Source organism: Mustela nigripes, chromosome 10 (assembly GCF_022355385.1).
Source record: "Mustela nigripes isolate SB6536 chromosome 10, MUSNIG.SB6536, whole genome shotgun sequence".
In the NCBI taxonomy this organism is placed as follows: Eukaryota; Metazoa; Chordata; class Mammalia; order Carnivora; family Mustelidae; genus Mustela; species Mustela nigripes.
Window position 1 is genome coordinate 8836627 of NC_081566.1, and position 26975 is coordinate 8863601.

General features: G+C 42.9%; 1 protein-coding gene across 2 annotated transcripts in view; it reads right to left on the minus strand.

Moving 5' to 3' along the window:
- The window catches only part of AKT3 (AKT serine/threonine kinase 3), a 304808-nt gene that overhangs the window by 163372 nt on the left and 114461 nt on the right, over positions 1-26975 (minus strand). For both annotated transcript variants that reach the window (XM_059412531.1, XM_059412532.1), the window contains exon 3: positions 11091-11216. In XM_059412531.1, coding sequence (XP_059268514.1) covers positions 11091-11216 — 126 coding nt within the window. The remainder of the gene's footprint in view (positions 1-11090; positions 11217-26975) is intronic.

Here is a 26975-nt window from a genome sequence, read left to right on the forward strand (position 1 = left end):
CCCACCATCGCCGGACGCGATCCCACCATCGCCGGACGCGATCCCACCATCGCCGGACGCGATCCCCGATCGGAGCCGGAACCTCTAGACGCGCGGAGACCTCGCCTTCCCCAGGGCCCGCGCCGGGAATGACGCCCCCGCGGCGGCCGGGACGTGTCAGCGGGGCTGCGGGCGGAGAATCCCGGCTGGACGCCCGGAAGCCGTGGCCGGTCGGTCTCCGGATCTACGGCCTCGCGGACGCGTGACCCTGGCAAACCCCCCCGAGCGCAGGCCCCCCGCTGCCGCTCCGCACCCCGAACAGCCGTTCGCACACAGGAGGGCAGGGCGCACAGGTGCACCGCAAGAGGTAGTGACCAGTCCGGTCACTTCGCAGGGGACTGTCCCGGGGAACCACTGGGCGCCGCCGAGAGCCGCTGAGGGGCTCACACGACCCCGGCACCACCGGCCGGAAGTCGGGGGCCCCGGGGGTGGGGGGCTGCGGGACCGGCCGAGTTCCACGATCAGCTCCTATCAGGTGACCGGCCACCTCGCCTCCCCTGCGAGCCTCTGCCCTCGCCACAGCAGAAGAACGAACCGCTGTGACCTAAACACACCCCTGGACAGCACCGAGTTTCAGGGGCGCGGACTAGACACCCCCGAACACAGCGGTGGTCTCCGAGCCCACAGACGGCTGCGCAGTCCGGCCGGGGATGGCCCGGCCCAGCGCCCAGATCGCAGCTCCGCCCTGTCCGCTCCAGGGTTCTGGGCAAGTCTCTTCCTTGCCCTAGGTCTTGGTTTCATGATCTCGTTTGTTTGTTTGTTTAATAACACATTTTTTAAAAGATTTTATTTATTTATTAGACAGAGATCACAAGTAGGCAGAGAGGCAGGCAGAGAGAGAGGAGGAAGCAGACTCCCCGCCGAGCAGAGAGCCCGATGCGGGACTCGATCCCAGGACCCTGAGATCATGACCTGAGCCGAAGGCAGAGGCTCAACCCACTGAGCCACCCAGGCGCCCGTTTGTTTGGGGTTTTTAAGGTGTTTTTATTTCATGTCCTCTTGTGACGGCAAAACTTGATCACAAATAAAGCACCGCATACACAGAAGGCTCTTAACTGTCAATTCTCTTTCCTTGCTTCCTTAAGTCTCTCTTAATTTCCTATGTGTTAATTACAGAATGGCATAAAGCACCAAATACAACGGGCATATCCTCAGTTTCTACTCAACAATTTAAAAACAATTTAAAAAGCTCTTTTCCACAAAATAAAAAATTAGGCTGAAACCTAAATATTAAACACAGAAATCAGGTAGACAGCCACATTGAACTTAACCAAAAATGATCGATAAACGTAATCGGGTCGTCAGTGAGTGCGGTCAGAGCGGTGAGCGCGAAGAATGATTTTTACCCTTCAGAGATGGCAGGGTGTCACGGAGGAAAGCGCTGGCATCAGTAATAAGGAAAAACTGCAGTGCAGGATCCCGAGCACCGCAGGCTGACTGGCGGGTGTGAGCTGCTGCAGGCTCAGGAAATCTTCACCTGGAAGGCTGGGCTAGACGGACCCATCAATGATTAACTCCATGGGAAAGGAGCGCACCAGGGTGTGGATACAGCCCACAGCTGCTTCGGGCACACAGTCTGCAGGCGCTGAGCCTCCCCCCTGCCCCTGCGAGCGTCGTCTCCTCCCCTCCACGTCCCCTTACCTCTCACCTCTCCTTTATAGAAGTCAAGGGTTTGTGTTTTTTTCAATAAACAGATAAAAAGGTACCCCTTTTTTAAAGCTCTTGTTTAAAACCTTTCTAGCTGAAGAAGAAACACTGCCATCAGCATGGGATTTTAAAATGGAGTATTTCTCTGCAACAGTAAAATTCTTCTCTACTCTGGTAGAAAGACGATGAGCAGCAATGTTACTACAAGAGGGGCTCGCGCAAGGCCAGGTAAGCTAGCAGGGGGGCTAGTGCCTGCCTCTGACCCTGAGAAGACACAGTGTCTGGCACGATCCCGGCATTCTGCTACAGATTCAAGTGCCATATTTCTTCCTATCATTTATCCTTCTTCCTCCTTTGATATTTTTCACTCTATACAGGGATAAAAAAATAACATACCATCTGGAGCTTTCATTCATATCTGAGGATTTCATACTCATTTAAATCAACAATAAGAGATTCAGCCGAAGTTTCTGAGAAATAACATTTCAAATTAACGCTATTCCTGTTACCTGGAATGTACTTCCTCTTTCGAAATCTTACTATTTCTCTAAACAAATCTCAGTTTCCAAGAAGGTCTTCGTGATGACCCTCCCTTTCCCAAGCTCTTCTCGGTTGTTCATTGTAAAACTTACTTCAGGACTGAACCACGAGAGAGCTCAAAATACCAGTTCCGAGAGTTTGGAGCAGATTTTTGCTCCTGTGTGATCAACTCTCCGAAGCTGGGAGCTAACCCAGACCTGTGGATTAGGAAGTGAACACAGGCTTTGGGGTTAGCACTCTGGGAGACACGGGCTACAGTCCTGGCCCTGCCGTTTGCCGGAGAAGCCACCTCAACCAAGCCACGCAACCTCCCTCAGTCTCTGAAGCAGAGAACGTGATACTCACCTCAGAGTGCTGTGAGGATTAAATGAGAGAACGTGTGTGAAAGGGCCTGGCACACGGCAGCACTCCGAGGAAGGCTGGTTTCCTTCCTTATTTTGTTCTTTTTTCCCTCAGTACCTGGTACAATGTTGAGAACACAACAGACCCCCAATGCAAACTTTCTAAATATCTATTAGAACTTAGGTTTCCTAAAAATGGGTTTAAATAGTCACTGGGTAACTCCCATGTCTCCAAGTTGTGTTCCTTGAAATCCTATGCACCCAAGGTAGGAAATTTCAAAAACAGTTCAGCGCGTGAGGCTGTCGGTGGGAGGCCGGCTGCCCAGGAAAGAGAGTCAAGGGAGGAGTCAGAGGCAACGTGTTCATCAAGAACAAGTCAGTGAAAATAATTACATGTAGGGTGTTCTTTTATGTAGGTATCTGTGGATAAATGGGAGTTAAATGTTGACTTTAGGACAAGTTGAGAGAGAGAGAGAGGGAGGGGAACAGAAAACGGTGGCAGGGAGGGAAGGCGGGAGGAGGAGGAGGAGGAGGAGGGAGGAAGGCTGGCTCCGCCAGGGTCCCCGTTTTCTCCTCACATCTTTTATCGTAAGCTCCTGAAGCCGATCACCGCCCGCCTGCCTTCCTCTAGGAACAAGCCCCACGGCATCCCCCATCTTACAAAAAAGTCTTCCTCTAACAGAAGAGCCAAATTAATTTAAAATTTTCCCCCAATGGGTGGTAACCAAGAGGTCCTCTCAGGACAGTCAAGAAGATACTAGAGGATTTTATTACTTCTACCAAAAAGCAAAAACGACTCCTGACTAGAATAAGGGGTAATAACAGTCACAGGGACCATCCCCCGTGGAAGCTTTGAAGAATTCGGTCTGCATCCATCTCCTCAGAGGCCAGAGCAACGGAGCTGCCCCCACAGCCGCAGTGATCCTTCCTTTCTTGGCCAGGGGCAGCCACAGGCATGGTTTGGGGTCCAGCTCATGGGGCTTAGTCACAAGAGCTAGGCTTTACAGATCAAAGTCATTGACATTAAATGAAACTGGGGTTTTTCCCCCCAGCCAACAATAGCGGCTATCCTCAACTGCTAGAGAGGGCTGCAAACGGCTTCTACCTCAGACTTCTAATGATCTTTAAAGAAAACCCAACCAAGGAAGCTTCCTTCCCATTCCAGTGGAATTTAGCTGGAGAGAGAAGAATGGCTGCCATTTAATTCAACAGAGCAAAAGTACTAAGCATCTCCCAACCTCCATAAATAGTTTTATTTGCACAATGTTTCATAATTCAGAGTGTGCTCACATACAGCATCTCGTTAATTTTTTTTAACAGCATCTCAGTTAATCCTCACCATAATCCCAAGAAGTAGGCATTATTAACCTTCATGTTCAAAAATGACAAAAATGAATTTCAGAGAAGTTACGTGATTTGCCCAGGGTCACATACTTGTAAAGCAGCAGAACCAAGACTCAAACTCAGGTCTTTTGGCTCCAAGTCAGATGAACTTCTGGCATATAGCTCTCAAAGCTAAACTTTTAGGAAATTTTTAAATGAGTATACACATTGTGCTCTAGAAATTTATCACTCCCGTTTTCTACATAAGCTCCCCATCCCTGCAACTAATTTATATTCTGACAAATGAGGCTTCGAAGGTAAAGCCCCAACCATAGATTAGCTTCCCGTCAGTCAGGGAAGGGGGTGAGAGAGAGCTCAGGGAAGTGCCAGGGAAGCCAGGGGCTCTAACAGATGTCTGACCAGGTCACTGACACTGTTCTAATGAAGGAAGTACTACGGCAGTGAGATTATCTAATAGGAAACTCACATGAAACACATGTAAATTTATGTTTCTAAAGGACACAGAACTGATGAAATCGTTCAGAGATGCAGAGGGTCGCTCTCACACCTAGCAGCTGGATTTGAAACCCTGGACTCCACAGCCCCGATCCATGAAAACAGGATTCTATGGGGGTGTTTTTTCGTTGTGTTTTTTTTTTTTTTTGCACACATGCTGTATAATACCAAAAAAAGGGAGGAAAGAAGAGAAATTCTATGGAAATTTTTTCCTTGTCGTATTAGGTGTGGTTTGAATGAGAGGAAGACAATATGTGACTAATCATGGCATTCTTATTCTTCGTAATTGTCTAAAAACGATCTCCCTTTAAAATGATTTTTAAAAAGGTTTTTTCCCCATTCCCGACTCTAAATTTGGTTTATGGGTTAAAATTTGCAAATAAATGAATACAGTACCACCCATAAAAATGAAAGATAGGAGGAAAATCTGACTGCAGTTACACTAATTCACTGTATGATCAATTTTTAAGTAAGGCATCAATTCCATACAGTGAGATGCTGCTATTACCAGACATAACTTTCTGTTTGCCTAAAAATCTGATCTCATTTTGGGGTGGGGTGGGGTGGGGAGAGCACCACATCTTCCAGCAGTCAAGTACATGAAATTGTTTAAAAATCACCGAAAACAAAAACGAGGTTAAGAACTTCATATATAATTCAACCTAACAGAATGTAGCAATGTATGTCAAAAAGGAAAGGTATGGAACATTACAGAGTAAGAGAAAAAACAAGGAATACTGAAAACATACAGAATAGAAACACAGTTACGATTTGGGCAAGTGTTTAATTGCTGGTACACAATAATAGTAAAAAAATACAGTGGCATCTGGGTGACTCAGTCAGTTAAGACTCTGACTCTGACTCAGAACATGATCTCAGGGTCATAGGAGTGAGCCTCTAGTAGGACTCCATATTCAGCGAGGAGTCTGCTTAAGATTCTCTTTCTCTCCCTCTGCTCACATGTGCACACAACTGTGTGTAAAATCTTTAAAAAAAAAAAAAAAAGAAAGCAATTCATCTCCCTATTGTGAAAAAGGGAGAAATTTGGGATTTTTCTGAGTAAGGAGATGATACCTGCAGAAGAACTTTTCTTTGGAAGATGAATCTATCCTATGCATTGCTTTCAAATACTCCAGAGAGGAGAATATGTAGAGGCAAGTCTACATGAGTCAGTTAGTCTCATGACCATCAAAATAGCCCAGGTAGGAACTGATGAAGAACTGAACCAAGATGGTGCTAGGGAGTGAGACCGCACAGGAAGGAAAACAAGACAAACACTTTGCTGGCCGGCAGACTCATGGAGGGAAAGGCACGGTGTGCCTGCAGATGTATCCCTTGTATTATAAGCAGGTAGGTTCCTTTTTTGTTTTTATCAAATACTAATTTGGACACCTCATGCTTAAGAGCCTCCAATAGTTTCCAACTGGTTTCCACTAAAAACATCAGAGTGGTATTCAAGACCTTTTACAATCTGATCACAAGATATCTAATCTTGTTTTTTCTCCAACATAAATTCTCTATCTTCCCAGGATATTGTCTATTCTATTCACAAAATAAGCTAGTCACTAATTCCAGACTTCATATGCTTGCTTATGTTAACCTTACTGTGAATGTCCACCTTCTTCTAAAATCTTAAATACCACCCATCCTTCAGTGCTCCTGTTAAACTCCCCTAGTCACCCTAGCTTCCCTTGATCTATTCCCTCAAATTCTACAGCCATTTATTTTCTACAAAATTCATTCTGGCAACAGAGCTCATCTCTCCTCCCGCTGCCGTGTGTTCTCTGTGTACGTCTTCCAGAGTCAATGACAAATGCTCCTTTTAGTGTCTAGTGTGGTTCTAATGGTCTGTAAACCCCTTAAAAGTGACCAATTCTGATCTCTTATAATCCTTTTTTTTCTTGTAATCCTTCTACATTTATATACTGTAGAGTTATCCTAGACTTATAAGGTTGTTATTCTAGGTTGTATTATACTTTATATAAGACTAAGAATCAAGCCACAAGAACTCTATGCCACGAGCATGAGTGAAAGCATTAGTTGAAACCAAGCGATTTTTCTACATATTTAAAAATCTGCATCCAATATTTATTCAGAGGTAAAAAACGTTTTTTTTGGTAGGTTTAAATCCCCAAATTTCCTTACTTTCTTACAAACAGAAGAAGAAAAATGGGCTAGTGCGTAAACATTTCATTTCACTTTTAAAAACTGGCTGAAGAAATGTAGACCGACCTATTTTTTGGAAAAGGACTGCAGAAAGGTATCAGAGAGGAAAGAGATATCCTCAGAGTGGGACAAAATTTGCAGCATTGAAAAGGTGGGATTCGAGAGATTCGTGCTGCTCAGGACCCACGCTGGCTGGCGCCTCCCCTGCCCCCACAGATAGTAAAAGGAAGTAGATCAAAAGTAGGATGAGCCCCAAGACATATGGACAGATCTCCAAGTTCTTGGCTGAGAAACTGTTTTACTTTGGAGTTGGGGGGGTCACTGTCAAAATGTTTGAGACCACCGACTCCTGAGTAGACCAGGAGTCCTGGTCATCTCAGTCTATAGTGAGTACCTGGCCAGATCATAATTCTGATTAGAGATGCACTCTGCTGGAAAACGATTACTACTCCTGACATTCCTCGGCATGCCCTTTAGAAGTTACCTGCCCGTACATTCGTATTTGATCCACCCAAAGAAGGATGAAGATCAAAGATTTTTATCCACATTTCACAGGGCCTGGAGAGTTTACGTTCTGCAGGCCAACGGATATCTAGCAATTTAAAGTATTGGAACTCTGACCCAAATCAGATCTTTAATCCAGAGAAAACAGTCCAGAATGGGGGTGGGGGAGGGAAATAAAATGTAAATGACAGGAGAGAAATTGGAATTCCAACCTTGATATACCTGGCTACCACTACCTCATAAAGCAACCTTAACCAAATCACTAAATTTCTAACAGCCTCCTCTTTCTCATCTAAAACAGGAAAAATCTGGGCTTCATGTTTTCAGACATTCATTCAAAAATGGCTATTAAGCCCTAATACGCAGGTACTAGGAGACATAAAGTAAATAACAGTAGGCTCTTTACCCCAAAATTGGAAGATGAGCTACAACACATGAATAAATGACCTGAAGACAGTGTGGTAACAACAGAAGAGAACAGGGTCGTGAAGGGCAGGGAAGACTGATGTAGCAAGGAATGAGGCTGGGAACTTAAACCTGAATTAATCCCTAAAGGATGCAAACAAATCATCCAGACAAATAGAGGACAGAAGAACAGTCCAGTGAGAGGGAACAGCATAAACAGTCTCAGAGTAGAAGTGCGACCTGCAGCAGAGGACACAAGAGGCAAGAGTTGAAAGCACAGGTCAGACTGAGGGGATGCCCGCAGGACACACGGAGGAAGCTGGACTTCCTCCAGCAGGCAGCGGAGATCCGGGCGAATGCAGAGTCAAACGGATGTGTACAAGGGTCACTGTGCCAGTCATGAGAGGTAGTGGTGCACGCGGTAGAACCTAGAGGTAGTGTATCGGGCTACGTATCTCTGATGGAGACGGAGAGTGCTTGCTCCAGGGTGATTATGAGAAAGGGTGCACAGAAGTTCAAAAACTGAGAAGCTAAATCAGTAGAGACCAATGAACTGAGAATAGGGTGACAATGGGGGCGGCAGGCATGGAAGGGTCCAGGCTTCTGCTCAAGACAGAACTGGTGTGCCCATATAGAGAGAACTGGTGAGATTATCTTGAATTCCACTTAGGATAGGTTGAGGCCCAGTAATGCCCAGGGCGAGATGTCCAGCAGCCGGCTGAATATATACCCTGGTGCCCTGAAGTCACGTCTCATATGAAACCTTTCAAGGCCATGTGACACCCCCCACACACCCCAGGGAGAGGGAACAAAATGAGAAGCATCCTTGGCCAGAACCCACGGAGATACCAAAATCCACCCAACAGACAAAGGAAGAACAGCAGGAGAGAGAGACCTCCCAGAACACAACAGGAGAGGTCATGCCAAGAGAGAAGTGGGGACTAACGGTATGAAACGCAGCCCACGGTGCTGACCCAGGAAAAGAACAACTGAAAAGTGCCTCCTCGTCTGAGCAGCTAGGTGGTCACTGGAGAACTATAGAGACTGGTTTCAATCAAGTGACTGAGAGAGAAAGCGAGACGACAGTGGATTCCAGAAACAAGGAGTGTATACCATCTTTTGGAGAACTTTAGATCAGAAAGGAAGGAAGGAATCTGAAATTCAGTGAAGACTGGAAAGAGGGATCCCAAGTCCCTGCTGGTTCGCCTACTTCATTTCTTCAGATAGATAAAAAAGCCTATTTTGGTCAAATTACAGTAAAACCTACATACATTAAATTTGAAGTAATATTTTTAATTATAAGGAAAAACAGGGAACTCCTGTAACTCTCAGTGGAATATATGTATATAACATTTCCCAACATCCATTAGAAATACGCAGTAAAATCATCTCTTTTTTCACTTACTCAAGGGGACTAGGGCCAGGGGGGAACCTGCTGGCCAAGGAACCCTTCCTTGCTCCCACTCTTCCTTCTCTTAATGTCTCATGAAAACATTCTTTGTCCCCCTCAGCCTGGAATATCCTTCTTCCCGCTTAACCCCCATTCGCTCTCAGGGGCCCGCTCAAACTGCCCCTCCCAGAACCACAGCACATAGGAGATAAAAGAGCCTTGAAGTTCATTACATCCGAGTGTTCCCATGATGCTGAGTGCTTCAGAGAATGACCCGTCCACGGTCATACTCGTGCCTTGTGGCAAAGCTGAACTTGGCACGGCTTCTTCAACCAGCGTCCATTCACTACTTGTCATTTCTGCACGTCAGTTTAAGACCGCAGTAGGTCAAGTCTTAAGAACCATTAATCTTAAACAGTTTATCTGGTGTAAGACCCGTGTTAACACACTTCTGAAAACGAAGAAGCTGGTCTACAACTTCCACTTGTTCATTTGAGTCAATTACCTACAATTACTTGACGATAGAAGCAAAGATTACAGATGTCGACTAATATTTATTTCGTGGCTAGGCTGACTGTCAGTCACTAAGCAGGATCTCTCCCCAAGAGTGCAGCATTTATTCCAGCCTCTGCCAGTGGAAGTGTGGGAGCAGATGTTGGCAGACTGTGACATACAGTATGTCTTTAAAACTTGTTGGGGTGTGAAATTTCATAAGGTCAAAAAATGCTGCATTTTGATCAGCAGATACAGGAGTTCTGTACTTTTATAAATTATTTCAGACAACCAATACCATTTGCTAGGAAAATAGAGAAACTAAGAAACTGCAGTGGCTTTATGTCGGAAATAATGTGTGCTGTTAGTGTTTTAAAAGCCAATTTCTAGCACTTTAAAGCAAATGCTCACCCACGAGATCTCTAGAATGAAAATGTGCTCTAAAGTCAATACAAAATACAAGACATTATTTCAATTGACAACAGAGTTTTAAAAATCATTTTCTACTAAAAGAAAGTCATAATAACTTATGAGTATTCTGGGGGGAGGGAGAGGGGAATGGTTTCCTTCAACTGATACATGCATATCAAGTGTTCTCACTTCTTAAAAAATGAAATCCCTACATAAGATTCCATTTATAGAAACAGAGAGGTGTCTGGGTTTGTTTGTTTGTTTTTTAAGTTAGTGTTCTTGCCACTCAACTCATTTCACAAACCCTTTGATTTATTGCTTTATCTTATTCTTTAAAAAAAAATTAAAAGATGGTATCCATAAAAAAGGCTGGGGCTCTATCCAATTTTAAAATGACTTTTATAACATTCAAGGACTTTTGCTATCTTGCATTTCTTTGTTGCTACTTTTTGATTTTTTTTTTTTTTTTTTTTTTTGCTTCATTCTTTACCTTCCTCTCTGTTTCAGATGTCACTGGACAGAAAACAACATACAACCAAAATCAAAATTGAGAATGATGTCTGGCTAAAGATTTCATCTCAATGGTACAGACTTCAGCTCTTATGCAAGTTTATTTTAACCTAATGTAACTTTTTCAAATGCTTTATTTCCGAATTAAAAGCCAACAACACTTCCGTTGAGTAATCAGTAATACAGCTAGCCCAGAGAGCCTGGTCATCACACGGCAAGGGGAACTGTTGCCAAAATCACCAGCAGCAGCATCTTTCAGTTTATTCTGGGCTTATGGTCAAAAAAATATACAATTCCTAAAAAAATTTTCACTACAAACATTTTTCTTAGATACTTGTAAGGAAGAAAACTTGAACTTCGAACATAAAATCTCCCCAGAAGACAATTTCTCGAGTAAATCACTTGTTTCTCATCCTATGAACAACTGAAAAGAGCTAAGATCCTGACAGGAAACCAGTTAGAAATGTACCAGGTCCTGCAACAATCTTAACAACCAAGTTCACTTAGCAACAGAGTTCAAAGGTTCCTGTTTACATTTTATAATGAAAAACTTGAGGTACATATTTGGGGAACTGTATTTATCACATTTAAGTTCTATATTCAACCATATTGTCTTATATAAGACCATATATCATCAATAATCGCTATGCTAAGGAACTGAAATTGTATCAAAGCTGAAAATTTCCCTGAACTTAAATACAAACCTAAACTTTTTCATAGGCTTCTCCTATATCGTAAGATAGCTGGCACATGACGTCATACATATAGATAAATACAAGGTGAATCAACAATTGTAAGGAACTTACTTGCCACTGAAAAGTTGTTGAGGGGATAAGGTAAATCCACATCTTGAGGTTTCTCTTTATATCCTATGAATGAGCCATCTGTCTTCAAAAGGAAATATCTTGGCCTCCAGTTTTTTATATATTCTCCTACATGAGGAAAGCATGCATGTTAATGCTGGGGGAAAAAAATGAACAGCAGCTTTTATGTGAAAAATAAATTATGGTACAATATATGTCCCACAACACTGGCCTCCAAAAATTTAGTTAGGCAATTTTCTTTTAACTTAGCTTACAAAAGAAAATACATAAGCCTGCAATTAAGATTCAATAAAAACTCAAACATGTTTTGTTTTTAATGATTTCACACTTTGATAATTCATTTGCACCATTATTTCTTCAGAGAATCATTCATCTGAGTACACATTTTGTTCAGTTTTTCATTTTATCAGATGGTTGTTAGAGCATATTTCAACCATTTTAAAAAGCCTTGGTAAATCATCCACACACAGTATCAAGGAATTTCGATGAAAAACACTTATCATAAGGAGGAACATGAAATAGATGTTTATCTTCCAAGTACTACTGACTAATTGTGTCATTTTTTAAGAAGAAAGGGGGTAAAGTCTGTTTTCATTGTTAAATCTTGATCATAACTTGTTTAAACAACATTTTATTGTTCTGAATAGGGAAATTATCTTCTGTACAATGCTGTAAATAAGTCAAGGAAATGAAAGAACATGAGTTAACAGAGCTTAAAAACCACACACACACTCACACCAACAGGAATAACTGTAAGAACACACGGTACAAGGCCAAGCACGTAACAGCCAATAAATGTGTATGTATCACATTTTGATAAAAGCCATCATCTAGCTACCAGATGTTTTTAGCAACCAAATCACAAGTTGCGTACCTAGGAAGGGACTCATCCGAATTTTAAGAAAGAGAGGTGCCCCGTGACACCGTAAGGTACGGAAGGCTCTCTGGTCTCGTAATCGTCAGTTCTCTACTGGGTATTTCTACCTGGTTCTTCGAACTCAAATGCCGAATCACAGTCCCTCAAGAAACTGAATCCAGTTCCACTTTCCAACAAGCCAGCTTCTTCCCTGGACCTCAGTTACCCAACTCGAGCTAACACGGGGCTGGTTCCCTCTCCTTCAGCTAGGCCAGCACTGCCTTCACAATCTCTCATTTAGCCCAACCCAAATGGGGCCCTCACACCTGGCCTGCTGTTGTGCTGCTCATGCCCCCTGTCCTGCTCTGCCCCCACTCCTTCCTCACGCATCCATCCCCTCCAGATTAACCCTCTGTGTGTACCACTTTTGATTTCCAGCGCTTTTCTGCTCAAAAATACTGACTCCCTCCCATTCAAGTCTTTTAACATAAAACATAAGCTCCTCCGTATCATAATCTCACCCCAACATACATTTCAGATGTGGGGTGCACCTCTGGATCTGCCATTCTTAAGCTCCTTACCTCCCACAGCTCCTTACACTCTTAGCCACCGCCGCCAACTCCAACGATCTATTTAGGTAGATTACATCTATGTTTACTGCTTTAGGAACGGAAAAGAACACTTAAATGCCTTTATTACTTCTTTTAAAAATAACAATAAACTCATTACATGTAACATAACTAACATATTTTTATGAAAATAATTATATTTTCTAAAATAAACAAACAAAAACTCAGCAAGAGAGCACAACTTCTTTCCATTTAAAAAAATCTCTTTGATGTTTGGCTTCACAGAAGATAGCCAGGTTCTCATACCTGCTTCTGTATTCAGTCTACCGTGGTGGGTTGTTTTGGTTTAAAATACAGGAAAGAGAGCTGGCTCAACAGGTGCACAGCCGGAAAGGGCAGGGGTATTCAGACAGTTATGACTCTTTCTTTGACGTTTCCTGAAAGGTCAACTGCAGTGTGCAATTTGAAAGCATGTCAAGGAACCTGCTGTTACGTGAAGAGCCGCTGGTCTCTATTACACACTGCATGAATCGTTTAGACGCTGTGCATGATTGTGCAACACCACACATGGGTGCTTTAGGAAACACCGCTCCACTGAGTCATACTGATCTTCCAAGTCTTGATACATTTCGCTGGTCAAGTATCATCAGAAAAGTAAGCACTGGGAAGCCACGAAGCTCAAAATGGCAGACAGGTTCTAATTTTTGTTTCAAAACTTGATTTTCCCCAGTGGTCCTAAGTTCTGTCACTTCTTTTTCCTTGCGATGATGCACTCCAAGGGCCCACCCCCCAGTGCCTACCACTGGATAGATGCTGAGTAGTCATCTACCAAGTGACGGAACACATGAAAGAGATGTGTTTCATCCCAGCACAGAAGAGGCACTTACAGGAAAAGAAAAAGGAAACCTGACTCCCCTCCTCACTTCACTTTACTGAAAATATATGGTCTTGATATTAATAAACACACACCAAATTTGTAAAAACACAATGTTAAATTCACAGTTCCCATCTCAAAGATGAAGCAAGTTCCTTGATTGTACTTATTTTATTTTCCCATTTTTACTTATGGACTCCTATATAAAATTTAAAATCACTAGGTATCAAATCTCCAATTAGTAATATCGTATTTAGATTCCAAACGCTCCTGCAAACAACAGAAGATTCATACCAGTGTAAGATGCTCCAAGTCTATCGAGCAAAAAAATAAGTACTAGTTTATTAAGTTTAAGAAAGATAAAATAAAAGAAATTCATCTAAAAATTTAAAAGAAGAAAAATAGGATAGCACGGTTTCTTATTTTATGAAAGTACTGAAAACATATATTCAAGAAATATGAAATTAAAAGAAATAAACATCAAATTTTCATTTCTAAGAATAACTTCCTGTCAGCCTCTAATGTTGTCATGCTCAGTTGAAAGACGCGAAATATCATCACGTGAATCTTCTATCTTTTTTGTAAAACAGATCTTAGGAAATTTAGAATATTTTATGTGGTCTATAGTAAGGCTTCTGGTTGCCAAAAAGGTCTTCTAAAAATAAATTTTTATGTATCCCTGACATATAATACGTTATACCAAGACAATGCAGGAGTCATTCACAATCAGGAAGAAAATTGGAAAGTCAAAATCTACATTGTTGGTAAAAATAAAAATTATTATTTCTTACAAATTTTGATTAATAATTTTGAGTTGACTCAGTTAAATCAGTCAACAATCGGACTGTCACAGAAAGATAACAGTGGATCCCCGCTTTCTCAAGACTCTCGATTTTTTATTGTTTATAATACAAATGGACTTCCCAAGAAGAAGTTCAGAGCACATCTACTTATTTATTTGCTCTGGGTCCCAGAGACACAGTATTGGACGTAAAAATGAAAAACACAAGAATTCGAACTCTTGGACTTCCTATTCCAGTATGACACCAGGTTTCAGGCGCCTCCTAAAATTCAGAGAAGGCTTCAGAATACTTCCTGAAAGCAGATTCTTTTTTTATAGGTTCCCAGGAACATTCTCAAGTCAAGCTCATATAATAGCATAATGTGCTGGCCTAATTAAATATTTATTTTCTAGTTCCAAAAGTGGAACTGAGAAGGGATTCTTTTTCTGCCAAAGAACCGGGCCTTCCCAAGGACACAAATTCACAAGGTAGGGAATAAAGCAAAAAAGCAAGCTTTACTGCCACCTACTAGGCCCAGAGCAAAAGAAGATGATTCCTAGCTCCAAAGAGTAGAAAAAGTCAGAGCTTTCCAGGATACCATGGCAGGCCTCCGGGCACACTGATGGCAAAGCACAATTGTTCCTGTTGCCTCGGGGACCTTGTCCAGCGGGTCATGACAAAGGACCCCAACAGTCTCCTCACTGACTCAGTAGCTGAGGCAGAGAGCGTCTAGATGAGAAACATGTTCTCAGGCCATTCCAAAAATATGGCCAAAAAGTCCATGCTTTTATGGGGCTAAGTGCTCGGAACAAAGGTGCCCTCTCTGCCACCCATCCTTTTGAGAGAGACTGCTAAAAGTCAATCGCATCCTGTACTTTAAACATAGCATTTACACCTAAATATACACAAGCTGTATTAAAACCAAGCTGTACCATACTTTGGTATTTATAGCCCATAGGTTTCAACTAATTTAAGAAGCGGTTTGTCGTAACGGGGCAAAAGTCTTGTTTAAAAAAGCAGCTGCATTTGTGGGGCACCGATTCAACATTTCTACGTGTATCAGAATAAGCCTGCAGCGAGGGCCTCAGCCACGCGTGGACGGGGTTTCCAGCACAGTCTCTTCCCCACTTTCCACCTGCCTTCATGAAGGACGCTGTCAATTCTGGCTCACGCTCCTTGGCTGCAGGCTTGATGCGTTTCCGAAGTACCTGCGCTTTGATACTGGAAACAGCGTTATTTCCCAAGAGGAAGCCCGATATTTTGGCTTCTGTAGTGAGCTGAATGGTGACCCCGTCAAAAGATTATGTACCCACCCCAATCCCTGGGACCTGGGAGTACCTAAGATGCCCAAAGGAGTGATGAAGTGAAGGATTTTGACAAGAGGGGCTTATCCTGGACGATCTGGGTGAGCCAAATCCAATCACAAACACCCCCGAACGCGTGAGGCTGGGGGGCTGGGACACACCGAGAGGAGGCGGCCACGGGACCAGGGCAGCACCACCGGCCGGCCCACACCTGCGGACACCAGGAGCTGGGAAGGCAAGGAACAGATTCTCCTCTGAAGCCTCCGGAGGGCATCTGACCCTGGCTCTAACTTCCAGTGTCCAGAATCCCGAGAGACTCTGTCACTGTCTTTTCTTGCGAACCACCCAATTTGCTGGAATTTGTTACGGCGGCCCTAGAAAACTTCATGCGGTTCCTTAGCACTCTAACCGAAGGCTTGTTTACAGAACCAAAAAGAAAAGAAAACAAAACAAAACCTTACTGATTAAGTTCTTGGCATCAGTGGTATAGAGACACTTAGCTAATACCTTACAAACACAAAGGAAAAATTCCATCTCACTCTTAATCAACAGGACAGAATCCTATTTGTCAAATGTGGGGTTACAAGAGGCTGTTTACTAGAGGTCACAGTTTCACTTGGTTTTAATGACTTCAGATTCTGGACTTTTGCCAACTTTCTTACTTTACTTGATAATTTATTTTCTGTAAGCTCTTCAAACAACTAAATAAAAAACCTCGGTGTTTTTGAGTGGATGTTGGCCACAGAGAACATTCTTGATTTCCCCAGCTGAGTACAAATAATATTTAGGATCTCAGGCTTAATCTTTAATGACAACCTCAGATGGGAGATGGTACAAGTTTAAATTCACCCTCACTTTGCACCTAAATATTTTGACGGCGTATTCCAGTGGATCATCATTATTAGCGATAAGCATTCGACTCAGGGTTACCCCCTGGAAGCTGACAGTGCTCATTTCCTACCATTCACCTAATTTCGAATTCCATTTGTATTCGGTAATCCTCCCCTGCTGCAGAGTATTTCACGGATACTTCGCTGAGAATCACGCTTCCAGCTCCTGCCTCGGCACTTTTTGATGACTTCCACTTTGAAAAGGTGCAAATGTACGTCTAAGGACTGAGCACAGATTGGTGAAAACATTCCAATGGTCTTATATCTCGAATAACCGGGACGGGCCTGGATTTGCTCAGACAGACACGTGGAGAAAAGATCCTCAGAAATGACCCAGCCTGTACCCCCATAAGTGAATAGTGCTGAGGATTTGATTCACGCATTCATGCATTTGTACGGCACGGTTGTGTTCTAGAACCTGGTACCAACTCTGACTTCGCGAGAAGTAGACGATGAGCTGCGCAGTCAAGAACGTACAGGCTGAGAACGCACAGAAAGACTCCCTCATCTACTGGAGGCCTCGCCTCCACTGGCATGGGCGCATTTAGGGGGAAAAACCAAGATGTTATCAAAATAGATATAGATAGAAACCAATTGAAAAGAAGTCTGTACAAGCATAGCACTGTTTTTCACAAATCCTACACATTGATTGTATAGAATTTAATTAGACAAAACGCTTAAGCGTCATTTTTAAAATAAGCTACTTCCCTAGGATAAAATTCGAGGAAAATGAATGATGCTGGTTACCAACAGCTGTACTGCGAACAAACTGAAATTCTGATTTCTCTAAGAGATACAGGAGACGCAGCTTTCGAAATTACTAACAACCCCTCACACGTGCTGTCACATAGGCTTCCCAAGCTCATCACTCCAGGAGGAAGGGGCGAGAGCACGTCGGGAAGGACGCACCACCGTCTCATCATAAAGCCAAAACAACCCGAAGCTCAGCTTTCCTGAGAATACGTATTCCTTGTATTTTACATCAGTGTTTAATCACAATCCCCAATGAGATATATTATTATTCGCCTTTGTCATCTCAGAGGGGAAAATGAGTAATATCGACATCTGCTTTGTCTGTTAATAGCAAATGACCTCTTTACACCTTCGTCCTTTGCAGGGGGGAGAGCCAACAGGATTTACACAAGCAAGCAAAAGGCCATTTTAACAAGGCAGTATGGCATGTGGGTTATATTTTCAGAAAAAAAGAAACCCGACATAAGACAAATGTTATGTTCTATAATAAAAGTCACAACAGACAGTCATGGTCACTACGGGATCAAGAAACTATTCCAGTGGGGCCTCAGTTCTTACCCGGCTCCGCCTCACCATTCAGGTGCTCTAGGCAGGACAACATAATGCTTGGGGAGGGGAGCCTGCAGCCTCCCTGCCTGCGGTGGGGTCTGAATCCTGGCTCCTCCACTTCATGGCTGTAGGAACATGAAGCTCTCTACTCCCAGCCTCCTGATCTGAAACCTGAGAAGCATAAAAGCACCAACCAGAAGGACAGGACTTAAAAGCACTCACCTGAGTGTAGCATGAGTTGGATTTTGTTGTTGTGAAATGGAACCACTGTATTCATGGCCCTAACATTTATAGCTCATCCCCAGCCCTGCATTAAATATTCCACTACTGAGCAGTTCGCTCACTCAGGAATATGGTCCTAAATGAGGCAATAGGCAACAATCAGTCATAAATTTACTCTATCACCAACCCCCCCCCCACACACACACAAGTCTCTTTAGCTAGTGTCAGGTATATAAAACTTGAATCCTCTCTAAAGGAATGAAAAGGCATATCACATCAAAATTAATTAATTAATTAATTAATACTTCTTTTTCGAGACGGGGTTAAGGATATCAGAGTAACTAGTCTTCAAAAAAAAAAAGAGATAGAGAAAGAGAGAGAGAGAGAGAGCTCTAAAAAGTCTTAGGTCTCTCTGAATTATTTTTAATAATTTCAGTACCATGAAAATCAAACAATTTAAAATTTCCCAAGAAGAGTTTTTTTTTTTTTTAAAGATTTTATTTATTTGACAGAGATCACAAGTAGGCAGACAGGCAGGCAGAGAGAGGGGGAAGCAGGCTCCCCACAGAGCAGAGAGCCCAATGCAGGACTTGATCCCAGGATTCCGGAATCATGACCTAAGCCAAAGGCAGAGGCCTTTATAACCCACTGAGCCACCCAGGTGCCCCCCAAGAAGAGCTTTTAAATCCAAAGATGGCAATTTCTGTCAAAATAGATTTATATGACTTTAAGAAAGCATTAGTCTTAAATAAAAATCTTCTCAAAAAGAGGTTTAAAACTGGTAGCGGTATAAAAAATAAATTAATTTCATGGTTTGCAATATAGCTACATATTTAATTGCTTGTTGACAGATGCCAACCAAATTTACACATGAACCACCTAAAAGAAAATATAACAGAATCTTTTTTTCCACTAGTGGATGTTCATAATTAAATATTGGCGCCACAAACAAATAAATACTGAATATATAATTCACGACAGTGTGCTATGTCTTAACTATCTTAAAAATCATGAAGCCAAATGCAGTAAGTACAGAAATGTGTGGTGATAAACATAACAAAACATTTGCAATCCTTGAAATTGTTCCATTTTTATATAGTGGACAGCAAGTGTTCTAGTCCAGTTAGATCTACGGAAAAACCCTATGAATGTCTCCCAGGGAATAAAAGAAGTAGAATTTCTCACTGAAGTTATCATCGTCCTCTCTTACAAGTGTCTTGAAAATAAATCCTGAAGAGTTTTTCTCTACTCTCTACATGGCAATGAGCTCGCCTAGTAACAATGTTTCAACTCACAGGGACAATGGGAAATGAAACTTTTTGAAAAATCAAAGTACTTTTTCATATTCCACGAGCTTCCTAGATATATGTTAGGTTTGGGCTGTCGCTCCCCTTTCATTAAGTCCTTTCAAGCATATTCTCCCTTGCCCTTGGGTCCACTGAAAGCGCCACCCTCTGCAGTGGCATCCACGCCATCGCCTGACGCCATCACCCCGCTCCGGCGGCGTCTCCAGAAATCGGGTGGGGTCTCCGCCCGCTCCCTTACTCTCAAGTACAGTTCATAGCTCAAAGCACCACAGCTCAGAGAACAAAGGTTCTCGCAACACTTTTGTCAGAACCGGGGAGAACGGGCTTCCGACAGACTCATCCGTTCAAAAGTAACATCGCGAGCGACAGGATGCGCAGAGGATGCGCAGAGGATGCGGCGCGAAGGCCCGGGCAGGACCCAACCGCGCAGCTGGAAGAGCAGCCCGCAGCCGTGAGAAGGGGGAACCGCAGAAAAGCCGATGCTTTGGGCAATTAGGATGCGAAGCGAAACCCTCTTCGTGATCTAGGAAGTCACACCGAGGGGTGGCAGTTCCCAGTGGCAGCCCACGTGCCTGCGGAATGGTCTCCGGGCACCCGCGGTCTCCTGCGCTCCCGCGGGAAAGGGCGGGCCGGCACCGCGGCACGGAATCCCTGGACATTCCGTGAAGGGCTGGTTTGCTGCTGTGTTGGCTCCAGGATCAGGCCCTGCACCCTTTCCTTTCTGAAGCCTCCTAACAACAGGGAGGCCTGGGAATCGCTTATGATGCTTCTTTCACTGAGCGTATTCTGAAACACACCTAAGCCTTTCAAGTTTCAAGATCCTGCCAGTGCACTCTGTTGCTCTCCTGGTTTTCTGCACAATATTGATTAATGAGGTCATACTGCAAAACACTCAACTATTTCTGATGATTTCCCCCTGCTTGTCTTGTCTGGCTGTCACATAAGGTCACTGAGAGATGCGTCTGCTCTGGTACTGGTCAATGTTACCACTGCGATGGACCAGATGGAAGGTGTTTACAATTTTGGTGATTGTGCGTTGTGCTTCCAAGATGCCTTAAAAGCTTTCCAGATGTACCCACATTCCTCTGCTTTCCCACATATGCTCCTTCATGATTATTTTGAAAAGTATATTATAGTCAAGAAATTGTGCTTCCACTGCATAATGCATGAACTTGTCATTCTTATATTAGGTATAGTTTTCATATCTCCTTCCTGAAGAAGGCTGGGGTCCATGTTCAGCTTTGGAACTGAGGCAGTGACGAGAAGGTCCCACGCGTGGAATACCACAGATGTTCCAGTGTAACCTTCTCCAAGGTCAGCATGGCTGGCCTACTGGGACTTTACCTACTTCATCGTTTTCCTCTCTTTTCCAGAAAACTGCACAATGATCACCTATCTATTTACGCATTCTGGTATTTGTTTCCAGGTATGCTGTAAATTAGTTAAGCAAATCCCTGTTCCCTTTGTTTTTCAAAAACATTACACTTCACACCAAAACCATGACACTTACTAATTATCCTTTTAAGCATAGGAACATCTTAAAAGAACTAGAATATTCAGTTTTGAGAGAAAAGCAAGGTGAATGCATAGAGAGAAGAAAGAGAGAGAGGAACAAAAAGCATCCATGCGAACTAGCCAACAGAAGAACAGCATCTTGGCAATTTAATGAAGAATAAACCGTGAGATTAGTTTACATAGCAGTAGATATGTTGTGGAGAATTACTCAATCTGCACTCAGCTTCCTGCTGGGTTAAATGTGAGCTAAATTATTATTTTGCTTACATTTACGCCCTTGTAGACTGTGAAAGCAGAGCCTTCTTTTTAATCTGCTTTCTGCATGATAACAAAAAGTCTCCAATGCCACACACTGCACTGAACACCCAGTGGTTCCCGTACTATTTTAACAAAGTAGCCAGGGACAAATTTTAAAAGATGACATTTTACAACTTCTTTACTAGAAATATTTTCCACTTCACCCCACCATATTCCCTCAACGTTTGAATTAATGTACTGTCCTACATTATCTGTGTGCTGCGGTCAACAGCCTTCATGAATATCAAATATGGAGGCGGGGTCCGTAATGCAAACCCACCGACCATGCATCGCCAGCACCTACCACGGAGCAGGCTGGTACTGACCCCTTAGCTGAGTAAACAAACCTAACCCTACATAAGCCACGCTTGTGTCAGCAAAGCTCTCTGGAACAGAAGTCTCCCCCAACACAGGCTGCACGGCTCAGTCCATGTGTCCGTTAGAACACGTCTGATAGAGAGCATACGCAGCCATCGGGGTGTCCCCCCGGGGTAGTGGGGCAGGGGGAGCTGGCTGTAGCGCCTCCTCACTGCGAGGAGGCCTGTTGCTACTTGAAAAAACCCTCAGGTGACCTGACCCTCCCAGACCTATATTCAAATCACTGCCTTGTAGAGCAAAACCCAACAAAACAGAAGAGGGTTTTATCTCAGATGGGCACTGATGTCTCCTGGAATAAATTCCCAGTAGCACAAGACCCCATGACACCACATCAAACCACAAACTCTACCCCTCTAGGGCTGAATCCATGGCTTTACAACCCCTGCCTCCTCCCCTCTGTGTTTTCCCAGGCAGTCCTCGGACCAGGACTTGTCTCACAGCAGGTAAGTGGGGAACAGTAGGAGTACGAGAGGCAAGACGAAGGGGACACGTAAGTGCACGGAGCCACGCACGGAGCTCAGGCTTCACCCCCGCGACCTCCCCACAGCGCCATGGAGAGACAGGTGCCAAGGTGTCCTCACTCGGCACAGCCACAGAGAGGCTCCGAGACACTGCTAACACACCAAGGACAGAGCTGGGATCAGAGTAAAGATCTGCTAAAGCAAACAAAATTCTGCTGTGCCACACTGCTCAGGCCCTCAAAGCTGGGAGCATATGACACCAGTGGCGGGAAGCACATACACAGAAGGTCAGATGCCAACTCCGCCTCTAACTAGCCGTGCGCCTCTGGGCGTGTTACTATCTCTGTGCCTCAGCTTCTTCTTCTGGAAAATGGGGACAAGAGTTTAGAAGAACTGAATTAATATTTATGAGGGGGGCGCCTGGATGGCTCAGTGGGTTAAGTGTCTGCCTTCAGTCTGGTCATGGTCTTAGGGTCCTGGGATCGAGCCCCACATCGGGCTCCCTGCTCAGTGGGGAGCCTGCTTCTCCCTCTCCCTCCCCTTCACTCATGTTCTGTCTCTGTCTCTCTCTCTCCAACAAATAAAAATCTTTAAAAGAAATGTATTTATGAAGTACACAGAACAACATCTGGCTAATACTAAGCATCACACAGCATTTGTTGAATGAATAAAGTACGGCTACACAAAAGCGATGTAGCGAGTGCTTAATACACATAAGCATATTAAACTAAACAGAAGTGGAGTATTGAAAATAAAGTGTAATTTGTTAATCTCATCTGGTCCAACTATCACTGCTCCACATTAGCTGAGCAGAGTAGATGCTGGTTTTCTTGCGGATAAAATTTCGATTTTTGTTATTCACTCTGCTTATATCCTATTTTCATCCCCCATTATTACCAGTAACAATGAGTTACGTATCATTTATGCTCAACCAATGGAAATCTTTCGTTAAAGAGAAAGAATGCTGTCCCAGAACAGTCTTTCTTGGTGCACTATCAAGTAGCTCTGTGGAGAAAAAAAAAAAAAATCAAGCATTCCACTAGGTCTACTACTAGACGTCTCCATGTTTCTTTCCAATTATCTCATAAAATGTTAGCATATACAGAAAGCAAAACACAAGAATATACAACTTTGATACCAGACCTTTCTCACTTTTCCTTTTTTATTGTGCAAGTTAATCATTTAACCTTGACCAGTCTGAATCTGGATATGTGTTAAATCATACATTAATGTCAGACTTTCGTAAATAGATAGGAACAATACTGTATTTCAACTGGTAGGACATTTTACATTTACATAAATGACTATATATCCAGTGAAGTAAATAATTCTTGATTTTTACTGTAAAGATATGATTATGCTTATGTTTATAAAACTGAAGGGAATATAATGTTTCCATCTCAATGAATGCGCCTAGATATTCAAAAGTGTGGTTCAAATAATTCTGAGTATCAGAGTATCTGTGATCCAACAGGCAAAGAGCAAAAGACACCCAAGTGATACCTTCTTAACTTTCCTAGGTAATTTTCTTAACCTCTTTGTAAACAGAGCTAATACAGCAGCACTCTGCGGCCTGTCATCCGCCTTCACGTTCCGAGAAAAGGACTAAATGGGCTTGATGTGGTCAGCACACGCAAGTGCAGGGACAGCGAACATTTTCAAAAAAAGAGACACATCAAACACTATTCAATTATTCAAAGCAGCCCACTCCTCCCTAAAGCAAGTTTATCCGTCAGATCAAGAGTAGAAAAGCTGCTTCTCAATGTTAAAATTGAATTTACTTACCTTGGCCCTCTGAGGGCAGCATTACCTAACACACAGGAAATTTCACAACGCAGAGTACTAACCACTATACGATCACGGCCACACACAGGAAATTTCAGAAAACAATCTACCTTCCCTTCCCATAAAAATCATCTTTGAAAAAAACCCGAAATGGGCATATTTCTCATTATACATAATACTTCTTTCCTCATCAGTATCTGTACCTTGACAATCTTAGGAGCGTTTGTCTTCCAGAGTTTCCATTAAGTTCGAAAGGAAAGACTGTCTTGAAATCAAGACATCATGAAAGAAAATGACTTGAGGCATCAGCCATGAAAGTCATTCAAAATCCAATGAAATGAAAAATTATAGAAATGACTCTGCATTATATAATTACTCTCTTAAATTCTAGTAAGTTTCTGTCATAATGGTCTCTGTAATTTGTTATGTAAAAACTGCAGGATACCAGAACATAGGAATCTTTGAGTAAAGATAAAGTAATTCAAAGAGATTAGCATTCGGCACCAAACCAAATACGAAGACTGGGGGTCTTCTTACAAGCAGCCAACAGCCAATAGGCTCATTTATTACAAATCCCTCATTTATTAATAAAATATGAGACAACAGTGAGTGCTGTGAAGTGTGTAAACCTGGCGATTCACAGACCTGTACCCCTGGGGCTAATAATACATTATATGTTAATAAAAAATAAATAAATAAAATATAAGACGGCAAATTGGTAGGTTAGGGTCAAAGCACTGACCTAATTTTCAGACTGCTTCTGAAACTGCAAAAATCTTCCCAGAGCATGAGGATTATCAATCTCCTTTCCCGGATCTAATGCAGCTCACACTGGGTGCTTTATTCCTGTTCCTCAGAAAGCAGCTACTTCACGCAACGGAGGAAAAAAGTTTTCTGGCATTTACTCGTCAAAGATTTTTTTAGAAGGTACTAAGCACGAGAAGCGAAACGCTGAATAACCAGCCCTGTATACTACAGTGACATGGCAGACTTTCAGCTGAAGAATATAAAACGTGCTGATATTCGTGTCCGAGTCTCGCATGTAAGTTACATAGCGACCATCCAACTGCGCGCCACCAGTGCCCGCCCATTAACCCAGCCTGAACCACAGAGCGGTCTTATGGTGACTATCTCCTGGGGGAAGATGATTATCATAAGCAGGTAAGTAACAAACTTTACTTTCGCATGTGGTTTCCACTGAGTGGAAATACACTCTTACATAGAATTTGTATTTACGTTTAAGAGAAGCCCTTGCCTCCCCAAGTTTAGGGATGATGATTCGCCCCTCGGGAAATAGACCAGTACCTGGCATAACTTTACGAGCAAACGGGGTTCTTAAAATATGTGCTATGGGAATTAAAGAGTTGTGTTCTTTTTAAATTATACTCTACTATGGAAAATTTCAGGAAGATTGCATTCCAATCCTATTTTACTAAAACAAAAAGTACCCACAGTTAGCGTCAGAGAGTCAGTGGAACATGATGTAAATGCAGGGAAGGGAAAGAAGGTCATTTCATAAAACTCTTCTCTGTAATAAATATATATACTTAAGTTTAAATATCTCCTCAGAGAGATGCCAGGAAACAACAGCTGCTGTTCTATGTGCTTTCACTTAAAAGTATAAAATTATGAACTTTGATGCTGTGTTCCAGTCTCAAGCAAATAAGTGACTTGCCCAGCCAAAAACGACACGAACTTCACGGTTTCTGCCTTTCTGCCTTTGTATCTTAATCATCTTCTGTTCTAAAAAGTGCTACCAAGTTTACCAACATCTTTAATCAGATTTTCTTGAAACTAAAACACATTAAAAATTTTAAGCCAAAACATTTAGCAAGATGCCTTAAAGAATATGTCAGACAGAGAAATACTCTTCTGTTTTCAACACACTGGCCAATATTTTTAAAAATTACTATTCATGCAGGATTTTTCTGAGGCACAATTCAAATGCATCCATATACCATTAACGCTAGAAGTTCCTCAAGGCTTTTGGGATTATCCTGAAAACACACCAAGCACCAGTTTTGTTCATACGTCTGCATGGTGGGAGAGTCTTCCTCATCTGTGTCGCTGCATTTCATGGGCTCTGGGATATTTCCACTTCTTTGGCCCCGGAAGTTGTCTTTGGGAATGCCATTATTTAAAAAAAAAAAAAAAAAAAAACAAATGATGATACTTAACGACCTGTATATGAACACTAGCATCTATCACCACGTGCTGTTCGACACTAAGATCTCCTTCAGAGAAGCCAGCATCGTGTTCCACAGCATTCACATGGAGGGTTTTTTCTTTCTTTTTTTTTTTTTTTAAAGTGTAACCAATTTATTCTTCAAAACCCAAACAGAAGTCCTGAGTCACTAAACCCAGTCCCATTAACCACTTGCGCAGCCAGATGGGGCCGCTCTCCCAGGGGCGGCCTTCCTGGACTCTTCACCCAAAACCAGGTTAGAGAGGAAAAGCCTTGAGGAACCACCAGCCCATGCGTGGGCACTGACCAGGCTACGCTGCCGTGAGGGCCTCCGTCGTTGGCCACGGCCACCCCCACTCCCCGCCAGGAAACGCGCGCCACCCGCGCCCTCAACCCTGTGCGAGCCTCATCAGAGCCTTTGTCTGCAAAGTCAAGAGCCAGGACCATCACATCACGTTTTAAAACTCCATGAGGAGACAAAACATTATTTTTAGTATTGTTTGTTCATGATGATCATTGTGATATGTCTGAAAATCTAGTTTTAAAAATAATTCTAACCCAAATACAACTTAAGCACTGACCATAGTGGAGAAAACTGTAGGTCTAAGATCATGAGATTAATACTGAATGAAAGGAATACAGTTTTCGGCAATCTCAGGCTGGATTTTTTTAAGTAGAAAAATTATTTTTTAAAGTACAGTATGAAATCATGCCTGTGTAACCAGTCCTGCCACACCCCCAAAAGAATTACATTCAACAGTTCTCTTACATTCTCTTTCAACAATCAACTTGCCTTCAGGTTCCTGAAACAATCATAAATCACTAAATAGATGTAAGGTCTTAAGGAAGCACCTGACATCTCTTCCATGACCTCGGGATGGCGCACGCTCACGGTGCAGCGCCGCCAGTGCTGGGAGGTGCCCACGCATAGCATGGACACACCCGCACACTGACGTATGTCGCACACCTCCCCAAACCCAAATGCTCCTAACAGCTACCATGGCATAGGGTCCAGATGTTCTAAACACATCAGCATTTCACTTAGTCCTCACGAAATCTGCACTAGAGGTCCTCATGGCCAACTTCTAGCCCAGGAAGAATCGACCCTTAAACAGGGAAAGGACTTCCGTAAAGTCACTC